General features: G+C 35.4%; 1 protein-coding gene across 1 annotated transcript; it reads right to left on the reverse strand.

Annotated features, from left to right (window-relative positions):
* Positions 1–6991: 6991 nt before the first annotated feature.
* Positions 6992–10474, reverse strand: LOC145091687 (aluminum-activated malate transporter 12-like). The gene is made up of 6 exons (XM_079029462.1): positions 10060–10474; positions 9834–9974; positions 9467–9739; positions 9247–9371; positions 8967–9110; positions 6992–7875 (listed from the first exon to the last, which is right to left on the reverse strand). Exons 1-6 carry the CDS (start codon positions 10310–10312, stop codon positions 7279–7281), a joined length of 1533 nt encoding a protein of 510 aa, XP_078885588.1. The 5' UTR covers positions 10313–10474; the 3' UTR covers positions 6992–7278.
* Between the last annotated feature and the right edge of the window lie 1363 nt (positions 10475–11837).

Consider the following 11837-nt stretch of genomic DNA (forward strand, 5'->3'; position numbering starts at 1 on the left):
GACGGACTTCGTGTCTATTCCTTAGGAATGAATGAATAAAGAGTAGCTGATTCTTAGGGTAGATCCTTAAAGAGTAAAGAAGATAATGGGGATGGTTAATTGGGTTGATTGTTTGATGTTTAAACATAATAACTACCTTAGGACAATCCTTGAGAGGTTTCACACTAACAAGTTCTCTGGCTTAATCTCAGCTCTCCTTGATTCGAGTGCAGATCCTCTTCTTTCAGTAGTACGAGCCCATACTACCTTCCACATTTATCCGTACTTTCCTCAAGAATTGCCTTGACTCCACCAGGTCCCTTTCACTACTACTGCTCACTGTACTAATCTCATCCTAGGCTTACCCTAGGGTAATCTCTGACCTACTCTCCGCCATCAGCTTTCTCAAAACCTTAATTTTTAATTTTAGAAAATTATTTTTCTTGTAAAAACCTTTCAAATCCCCGGTTTGAGTTCAGACACCCCTGAAGGTGTATCCAAATCCCTCAAACCACGGCTCTGACACCAACTTGTAACATCCTAAAATTTACGACCAAAAATTTCATTTTTACTTTAATACTTATAAAACTATTTGTCTGAAAACATCATAGTACTAAATCATATCAAAACCAATGTACCCATAATCAAAACATGTTATGAAAAAAATAATATCAGAGTATAAATCCCATAAATTTCATGTGTGGAAATCCTACTGTGATTTGCTGCAGTCATGCCGGCTCCTTTCCCTTCGAAGAGGAAGTACTTGAAACCAAAAATGAAAACTATAAGCACAAAGCTTAGTGAGTTCCCCCATCATACCACATACTATACAATAAACATACTGCCAGACATATCTGGGTGCCCGACCTATCCTATTGAGCATATCTGGGTGCTCAACCTACCTGTGTCAGGTATACCGGGGTGCCCGACCTACCCCTATCAAGCATATCTGGGTGCTCGACCTACACTACCAGGCATACCTGGGAGCCCGACTTACCCTCCGGTTTATTTCAACCAGTTACGGTGACTATATCACCGCTACCACTACCACATAATAACATAACATAGCATACTGTCAGGCATATCTGAATGTCCGACCTACCCTCCGGTGTATCTGAACTGGTTACGGGGTCTAACCCATCCCTCCTACCACTATCACATAATATCATAGTATACTAGCACATAAAGCATAACATATAATGGCACACCAAACAATTATCACAAAGACAATCATCTCAAATATAATTAACTACTAGTAGTTTGGCATTGGTGCCTTCGACCCATTTCTACTGGAAGGTAACTCACCTTGATAACTGGAAATAGCTACAACTACTCTTGCTCTAAAATCAACCCCTCTCGAACTCCTACACATACACATTTCCTTTAATTACCCTTTTCGTACTCATAACCCCTTAAGGGTCAACTTTGGTCAAAGTCAAAGTCAAAGTAAACATTTTGGTCAAAGTTAACATCCTGGTTGCCTCAACTCGTCGAGTTGGTCCATCAACTTGTCGAGTTCCATGAATCATAAAACCTTGAAATCGCGATCCAAATCGTCGAGTTCTTTCACAACTCTTCGAGTTCCTCCTATCCATAGAATCGAGACTTCTCCAATCAACTCGTCGATTCATCCTTGAACTCGTCGAGTTTTGCCCTTAACAGACTCGGGATACTTCGACCCAACTCGTCGAGTTCATCTATGGACTTGACGAGTTCTTCAGTCTGTTGTGCTATCTTAGTAGATTAAGCTCTTATCCTTCAGATCTAATCCCCATACCTCATCTACATATTGAAAATGTCCTTTTAAGGGAAAGTTTCCAACTTTACCCGTTAATAGTCCTACTTAACGGGTTTATCTCAAACCCTAATTCTTTAAGACCTAGATCTTGATCCAAAAGCCATAATACTTCAAAGTAAAGCATAAAAACTATGATCTAGACCCTAGAATCATATGAACACGTAAAGTCCTTGACTTTCCCTCCATGCATGGCCTTTTAGAGCTTAAAAGGCCAAAATGACACCTTAAAGCTTACATGGGGCTTTAATGGCCATAAATTTTTCACCTTTATGCCATGAAAGTCCTCCATGATTCTAGATATGATGATATACTCACTTGGGACGTCCCTTTCCCAAGGACCATGCTACTTGGACCAAAAACTCAATAAAAGTGAATATGAAGATATCTAAGCATACTATAGACAAGATAGGAGCTTTATATCTCTGATGGACCAAAAATGAAGCTAGACTTTTGGATCTACTCTTCTCCAACACTTCCTTGCTCCTTCTTCAAGTCTCTTCTTCTTCAAAACCTCAAGAAAGCACCAAAAATGGCTTAAAACTCTCAAAAGTGTATTAGGGTTTGGGACGATGGAGGCTGCAAATGAGGCTACCCTTTGGAGGTTAAGGTGTTTAAATAGGGTGCTAACCCCTGAAAATTAGAGTTTCATTATGGCAGCCCTACTCGTCAAGTTGATTCCCTCAACTTGTCGAGTAGACTTTAAGTTCCGCGTCCAAACTCCGTTCCTACTCGACGAGTTTCGGGCATCCAACTCGTCGAGTTCCAGTTCAAAAATGAATAAATTGATTTAAAATACTTACCAGGAACCGGGCGTTACAGTTATATGAAGAAGGGGAAGAATAAGTAGAAGTGGAAGAGGTTGTCAAGGAAGAAGAATAAATTGAGAAACCTGTCAATGAAATTATAGAGGAAGTGTTGGGGTAGAAGTGGAAGAGGTTGTCAAGGAAGAAGAATAAATTGAGAAACTTGTCAATGAAATTATAGAGAAAGTGTTGGGGGTTAATGAAAGAGAGGTTAAGGAACCCACTACCATTGAGAAACTAACTCCAATGTTAGAACAACCACAAGATCCGGAAACAATAAATTTGTTGGACTCTTCAAAAGAAGATGCCAAACCGGTCACCTACTCAATCTCCATGTCAAAGAGGGAAGAGTTGGTCACAATACCAAATAAGTACATGAAAGAATGTGGTTGGATGATTTCTATTATCAAAGGTCTAAGTCCAATATGGTTCTCCCGTAAAAAGAAAGTCAAATCCAAGAAAAGATTCCTAATGGAGGTGTGGAAATTAAAAAATGTCAACATGGGGAAAATTTGTCAGGTTAATGGACATCGATTGAAGCCATTTTATGAAGGTTTTGATTCAAATGTCCAAGATGTCGTCCATTTGGACACCCCAAAGTGTTAAACTGAAGTTTGCAGGCGTCTCACCAAAGACGTTAAAGTAGGGCATTTTTGGAAAGCATTGTGCTTTCGTTTTCTTTCACGTTCTAAGTAAATGTTTTTGTTAAAACTGTTTTTTTGTTTTCCAAAGCTTTCGTTTTTAAAAGCCAAGATCTCCCTCCTTTTGAAGTCAAATTTTGCTGAATTTTGATGTCTCGGGGCTCCACGAAGGTTTTGAATTTTCTCCCAAAAGAGCCTACAAATGGTTCGCATCTGATTCCCTTGTCGGCATGAGCCTGATCGCGTGAAAATAAAGATTCAACAACTTCTCAGCGTGATTCACGCAGTCCGCGTGTGCTCCAAAGCTTGTCTGTGTGTCCTGCAAATGGTCCGCATGTAGTCTAGAAACTGTCCGCATGGATTCGTTGACCAGCTTTGACTTCCATTGACTTGTTGACCAAATAACTTAAGTGACATGCAACTCTTCTTCTTTATTAGCACGTAGATTATTTCCCTCTCTCTATGCATTCTTTCTCTCACAAGAAACCATTAACCCAAACCCTCCTCCCACTTACCCTTATCCCCCTCCGTCTTACCCTTACCCTTACCCTCAATACCCATATCCTCCTCCCGACCCCCTGACTTAGGTACATTCTCCCGTCCCTAAGCATTGAGGACAATGCTTATTTCTAAGCTTGGGGTGGTGTATTTCCTTTACTTTTTGCTTTCTTGTGCATTTTAGTTAGGTTTCATAACATTTTAGCCTTAATTTGCATTCATTTTTTTATTATATAAAATTCCAAAAAAGATTTTATTTTCTTCTTTATCACCTTTTTATTTTTGCATAACATTTAGCTTAGGGCATTAAAATTCATACATTTTTGTTGTCTGTTTATTCTCACCCCCCATTGGATGCCATGGAACATGTTCATAGTTATTGTATCATTATTGGTCCAGGATCTTGTTGCTAACTCACACATCGAACCGGGACCATTAGCCTCAATTTGGGACTTCATACTTGGGATCAACTGCTGGAGCTTAAAGGGGTAAGTGATCATGGCCAGGTAGTTTTCATGAAGAATTATGCATGCAACACTAACAACTGTAGGATATACTAAAGCAATGGATGTTTTTAGCCTTGTGGTCCATGCCGCCGAGAGGATCACACTTGATCATGTTTGAATCGTTAGGATGAAGCACTGGTACTTGTCCTCGAGTAGAATCTGTATCCGATTTCTTTACATCACCATATTTTTTTGCGATTTCCTTAGGATTTTAGAGAGTCTTTTAGCCCACACCGGGGCATTTTCATTATATTTGGAAAATCGCAAGTTTGAAAAGGAGCTTACATCTCTGTGCTCCACACATGGTCATTTTCACACTCAGACCATTCAGATTATTATTATTACCGTTCGGTTCCACTTACATACTTTTGGGAACCAAATTTTGAGTCAAAAAGTTTTCTTGATAAAAGTTCGATATGTTAGTTCATTACATTTAAGTTTCTTTCTAGAAAAAAACTGAGAAGATCAAGCAAATTCCAAGTTGCGATTATCTTAGATGTGTGACCGGTTCAATTATTGGACAAAATTTCCTCATATTTTGGACATCCGACGTTTGATACTCATTTATTTAGGAATGTTTTGTTGTATATAGATCAAGTTGTTTTTTTTCACACATTGGTGATGTTAGGGAGTCTATCGAGTCAGATACTACGGGAGGTTTGGACCAACACTAACTGAATTGATTCCTACGACGATGCTTGAGGGATGAAACCCAATCACACATGAGAATAGCCGGTAGACGTGAGATCACACAACTTTCGTGATAAGAGTGTACACTTAAAGAAGAGCTCCACGCGATTCTGTCCATCTGCTTTCTCCTTACTACAAATGTTCTTTATTGTATGCATGTTCCATTGGAGTTGCGACTGACCGTCCCTCCTTACTCACCTAGAGGAGTTGTCATGGCTGTGGTTTATGGTTCCATTGTCATCGGATAAAAAATTCTTGGGATAACAACAAGATCAATTCTGACGATGTTGACTAACAGTGATCAGGTTCTATGGTTATGTCCATTCTTTTTATTTATAGGATAGTTCATCCCAAGTTCATTTTAGTCTTGTCTTATTTGAGGACAAGTAAGGTTTAAGCTTGGGGTGATTGATAGCGTCATTTTATTACTTCTTTTCTTAGTATATTTTTAGTTCATTCCATCTCATTTTAGTCAATATTTATGCATATTTTCCATTTATGTTATTTTTCACCTTTATCAGGTACTTTTTAAGTCTTTTGAGCTTAATTACAGGATTTATCGAAGACTATTTGACATGGAGGTATGGAAGGAATGGGGGACCTTTGGAGGCTTATGGTTTGTTTGTAGACTTGAAGGAGTACGATTAGGATTGTTGTCAACATGATCAAGAGAGAGCAAGTTGGACTTAATATTTGGATAAAGAATGATGATGAAGTGAAGAGAAATCGAGCTATGGAAGATTAAAGGAAAAATAAAGCATCTTGGAAAATTTTGGAAGGCATAATTGGGCTATCAAGAACCTTGTAATTGGGTTGGATCAAGATTTGAAGCATTGGAGAAAGAGGCCCATTTAAATATGGACTAAATTGGCCCATTCAACACTTACACGCGGTCCACGTGTACTCGCCAGCCATCTGCATGCAACATGCAGTGAAGAAATTGGGTTTTGTGCTTTAGCCTCTATTTGGGGAAAGTTTGTGGGATCCTTTTGGGAAAATTTTCCATCCGATTTTTATCCACTTTTACTGGAGTTTTTTTTGGGGAAGAAAGGGGGAACTCAAGAAGAACACAATACTTTTTGCTCTCTAGAAGGCCTTGAAGATTTGGAAGCTTGGAGCATTTTTCTTTCATCTTTGCATCTTGAACAATGTTTGGTACCTCTAAACTACTTTGCATTTCTTTCATTTTGGCCATGCTTGACTAGATTTATGTTTGGTTGATTAGGGTTTCACCCATGGATGATTAGTTGCTTTGAAGACTTCAGATTATCTTGTGTTTGAAATTTATGGAAATGTTTTCTAGTCAAACATCTTCTTGTGTTTATTTGTCTTTGATCATGAGCTTGGATGAATGAATACTTACTTTGTTGACTAATTTCTTGGTTAAGTAGTGGACCCTCAAATTAATAAGCAACAAATGGTTTATATGTTTGTATTCATTTCATTTGAACCATGGAAGTGTTTCCTCCATAATGATAATGTAAGCATTTGATTATTTTTTGGACTTGGTGACTCTTAAAAACTTAATGCTAATTGATTTTCACAAGATTATATGCTTCATTGGTTTTGTGACTTTAATTAAGGAAGTGTGTTTTGAGCTCCTCTAACCATTTTAATAAAAAAGAAGATTTGAGGTGATTTGTGCGTATGAATTGCTACAACCAAGTTAAATTAAATCACAAGTGTTGTTCCATTTAGTCTAATGATAAGTTAATTAAGATATCCATGTGGTGTATTCCAAAATCAACCAACTTTCCTTCATTGATTTTAAATCAAATCATCTACTTGTTTATTTACCATCTCTACATTCTAGCATAGTTTTAAATCTCTCAAACAATCAAAAAGATTTGAATCCCCTCATTTTACTTTTATTTTTGTTGTACAAGTATTTGGACAAGTGATTTTCATATAGATACAAATTAAACCAATCTCCATAATTCGACCCCTTTACCACTATACACTATTTTAGTATAAAAGATTTAGGGTTATTTATTTTGTTGACCTCGACAACCACCAGAATATAAATTTCTTGCTTGATTAGAATTATATAATTTTGTTAATCCATATCCACACATCAATAAAAACACTGATACGAACCTATATTTATATCAAATCCATCTATACAATGAAGCCACCAAAACGATCAAAATTGTATTTTCTTTACCACCTTGGTGGTATCAAACATTCAAGATTCTTATTGTAAGATATATGTGGAGTTTTTGATTTACCCTCCAAAAGAGCCTTTATGGAGAGAGTGGAATTTCAGCACACATAAATATTTATAGGACGGTGTCGTGTCGATATAGGATACTTTAACACTTATAGTCACACCAAAAATCCAATTGACCATTAGGCCCTTCAACTCACTCCACCGAGGCAAAACTAGTAAGATTTATCTCTGTTGATTTTCTCCTATCAACATCTAAAATCACATCATCTCCATGTTTAAACTCTTTAAAACAAGCCACCCTTCCTAATTCTTCAATTTCCTCAATTACAAGATCAAGTCTTGCGACCAACTCGACCAACAAGGATACAAAAGCAGCAATTGGAAGCGCTTCCGAAAACTCCAAGCTTGTGATTGCAAACTTACTTAATGATGGCCTTAAAAATTTCCCTGCGCCATCCTGACCCCCCTTCGGTTTCTTATTAATAGAGGTATGTGATTCCGTGTTTATGCTTGAAAAATGGTGTTCATACTTTTGTCTTGCTGTCGATGTAAGCATGGCTAACATTTTGGGTGTGTTTTGAGCTGTATTTGGCCCAAGAAAGAGCCGTGGTTGCGACTTTAATGCAACGTCGAGGTCTTGCAGTGCTTGTTGAAGCGGCTCGGTGAGGAGTTCCGGCGAGCAGTGTTGTCGATTTCTTATGCTATATGCAAGCTCCATTAGGGATTTTGTTACTTCTGATGCAAGGTGAATGCATGGATCCTTAAATAACAGTTTAACTGATCTTGGAGTCTAAAAAAATAAACCAAAATACATTATCAGATTGAAAACATTTAGATCAACATCGTCAAAGCAACACATGAATAAAATAGTAACATTAAATATGTTAATTCAAGATTTTTCTTCAAAAAAAAGTCATAAAGACAAATAACAGACCCCAACATATATGTCTAGGTGAAAGAGATTGTGCTAAACTCCAACGAAAACAACTATAAATGACTTGATAACTATTGTTAGTTCCTTATATTAAAAAGTTAATCTACTCTCCAATCACCACAAATCACCCTATTAAAAAAAGTAATAACAATCAGTAACTACAATAATATGATATCCTTTTGATATTAGCGTCGCCATAGTTCTAAAGAGCTCTATGTTACCATATTTAAATAACGAAATCACCTTTTCTATTATGAGTGTTTTGGTAGACTTACTAATAAATGAGCCATGTTAGGTTGAAAGAGTTTGATTTTAGCTTTACTCATTTAATTTTCGTATCGTATATCAAACTGTTTTCTTTAACAAGTTAATCTTTTGAACTCAAACGTGTTTATTTTGTGTTGTTTTATTGGGTTTGGGGTTTACATCTAATAAACGTGTCGTGTCGGGTTGAAAGAGTTTAACCATAATCTTAAATATTTAATTTTACTGTCGTGTTTTAAAATCGAAAACGATTACTCAAATCTATTTACTTCGTATCGAGTTAGTATGCCGGATAAGTTTTTGTGAGCTAGTGTTTGGTTCGTATTTCAAAAATATATGCTGGAATTAAAGATCTAATAGCATGTTCTTAAACTAATATCTTTAAGAAAAGAATCTAACCTCATGCAAATTATATTATTGGATCTTAGCAGAAATAATTTATTTAGCAAGCTATAAATAAAAGACTTGATTTCCTTTAGATCGGAAAAGAATATTCATTTAGCAGACTTAATTATTTATTTATTGATAAATGAACAAATTATTCTTAGTAAATAGATATTTATTCTTTTTAGAGATAGCTTTTCAGTGGTTAGATAATGCAGGTCATCTATAATCTAGGCCATACAAAAGAAGAAATTATTCATTCGGTTTTTAAATTATCCATCACATAATAATGTACTCACTCGTATTTCGGTTTGTAAACTTCCACGAAGAGCAACAACTCCGTACCCAAAATGACGAAGAACGCTTCCTATTTTCACGTATTGTTGCCCCGGAAATTTGTGGCACTGCCACGTGTATCGAGGCTCCCAACTTGCATGGTGCGCCTGTTCGTACGTATGTATATTAACGTTAATAAAATTAATAACATCTTCGATTAATACCTCATTAAATAAAGAGAATCTTTAATTGAATTATTTTTAAAGTTTTATTTTTAAGAAATAATAAAAAATGAAAACTTACGAGCGTTTCATCGGTCGATTTGGAGTCCAAAACCGCCTTATAATTCTCATAAATCTGATCCTCCGATATCATCTCATCTCTTTCTACATCCCGTTCTTCTTCACAGAAGTATGTAGTGACACAAGCTACATTTCGTTGTACATTTGGAAGCACAAATAAGTAAACTTTTAAACAAACGAAAGCAAATATTTGGAAATTTATTGATCATGTATGTATATACCTTCGATTGATTTTGCTAGTCCTTCGATTTTGGAAACTGTGTGATTATGGAGATCTTCTCCGGACCAATTTGGGAAGATGAAGAGACTCATCAGAATGCAAATCCCAGAACCAATGCCTATCATATATGTCCGCCCTTTGGCTAGTTTCATAACATCATCCACTCGATAACTCGATACAGTGATCAAGTTAAACGTCAACAGAAATACTAATACACCGTAATCATAGTTCTTTTTTACTTTGGGGAAAAATCTCAAAAATGTAGTCGATGTGCCTGTGAAAAATGAAACGAAATAGTTTCACAACTCCATATTTGTGGCATCAAATTCAACTACAAATACCAAACGATTCTTGTTTATTTGTATTACCAATCAAGAAAATCGAAGCTCCAATGAAAATAGCACGAAAAACCTTTCCATATTCTCGAGCTATAAACTCGAATAAGAAAGCCAACGATGCTGCTAACATTGTCCCAAACCCTCGATTGAATCCTTTGCATAAAGTTGCCCCTATATCATATCAAATTATAGTACAATAAGTATATATATTATGATTATATATAAGTAAATGTATGTACGTGTATATATAACTTACCAGCAGTGAATTCGAGAACAACGACGACAGTCATGACTGCCCAAATCGCATTTTCTCCGACTCCTTTGAACAATGGCTCCATTAAGTACAACAAAGAGACTGCAGTTACAGAAAACCCGACTTTAAGAGCGTGGATTACCCTTCTCGGATCATCTCGACCCACTTTCCATATTTTGCCACATAAGGAACCCAGAACTCCTTTCGTCTTCTGCATGAAAGTACTAGGTTTCTGTTTTACAAACTCGGTCGTCATGTCCTACTTTGCATTCAAGATTTCGTGATAAACAACTTCTGGGTTTCTTGATAAAGGAGATATACTTTAAGCACTAAGCAGCATATGATACCCTGAAGCTTTTGTTGTATTTATAGGTGTTTTGTGTCATTGTGTGGAAGACGGATGATTTTTGTGCGTCCACATGTTCTTCCTTTCGAAAGTGAAAGAATTTAAGGACATATATTTAAAAATCATTTATTGTTGAATATACATATATATATATATATATATATATATATATATATATATATATATATATATATATATATATATATATATATATATATATATATATATGTGAATGACAATATACCGATTTATTTAGTTTCTTTAAGAATTAATGATTGCCTATAAGATAACAACAACCACGTATATTTGTTTGGGTTTATGATAACGATTGTGATTTGAGACATTACTTATAGCATGATTTCAGTTTGCTTTCTTTTAATAGAAACTCAGATCTATATATTTTATGAAATGTTTAAAAATACGTATAAAAGTCAAAAATGAACTCTTTGGTCTGTATGTGTTGATATGTGATTGGTTAGGTTGCTTTTTGTCGTCGGGTGTAGTGTAGGGGAATTTCAAATGCGACAAAACTAAACATTTACGAGTTAGAAGGTAAAGAGAGCAAAAAAATATGTTTGTCAATAGTTCGGTTTTATTTTTAATGGTTGACCTAACACTGACATTTAAGCTAAAGTTGTATTTAATTTAATTGTTATAATAACAGGGTAACAGCTGTCCCTTTCAGTTTCTTTCTCATTTGGTAACTACCTATTACTACTATTTTTGCACTATAAAAGGTGTTGAAAGAATTGAACCATAAAAGCTATCAACAGAATCGAGCCAAATCAGTTTTATCTTAGTATGATTTGGTTTAACAAAGTTTGAGTGGTTATGCAACAATTCAATCAACATATGATTTTTGAACATGAAATTGATTATAAGCTAGTTAAATGGAAAAGGTTATTGAGCTAGGATATCAGTTCAAACTTAAGATCGCAATCTTATGAATGTGACTTGGGTATAGAAAAAAAAATTATTCTCTTTATATATATATATCTATATGTATATAATAATATCTTCAGACCCACTAATAAGTTTATGTCGATCGATGCTCATTGTAGAAATTAAAAAGAAATTCAATAATCAAAAGGAACAAATTAAAAAGATATTCATTCAATAATATAAAGTAACGTATCAAGCTCTCTCACCATTCAATTGTCCATCGTGACCCATCTAAATTATTTGGTACAGCAATGTCAGCAAACACCAAAGGGCAAAGGCCCTTTGATCATGACATGGTGCCTCTCAAATCGAAACTGTTGTGTGTGTTAACTAGGATATACTACTATTTATATTGTTATAGGTTAGAAATTTAAATTCAAGATTTATAAATTACATGTTTTAGTTTCTCCTTGATATCACTGACACTAATATTATTTATTATATGATTGGACCGGAGTGGATTTTAAAAAAAAAAAAAAAAAAAAAGTTTAGA

This window comes from Lactuca serriola, chromosome 3 (assembly GCF_051521515.1).
Source record: "Lactuca serriola cultivar US96UC23 chromosome 3, Lser_US96UC23_V15, whole genome shotgun sequence".
In the NCBI taxonomy this organism is placed as follows: domain Eukaryota; kingdom Viridiplantae; phylum Streptophyta; class Magnoliopsida; order Asterales; family Asteraceae; genus Lactuca; species Lactuca serriola.

Excerpts from the sequence above, each read along its gene's own strand:
- LOC145091687 (XM_079029462.1), bottom strand. The coding sequence starts at position 10,312 with ATGACGACCGAGTTTGTAAAACAGAAACCTAGTACTTTCATGCAGAAG. Across the intron at positions 9,740-9,833 it reads AGCTTCGATTTTCTTGATTG|GCACATCGACTACATTTTTG; the intron begins GTAATACAAATA and ends CATTTTTCACAG. Across the intron at positions 9,111-9,246 it reads AATCGACCGATGAAACGCTC|GCGCACCATGCAAGTTGGGA; the intron begins GTAAGTTTTCAT and ends ACGTACGAACAG.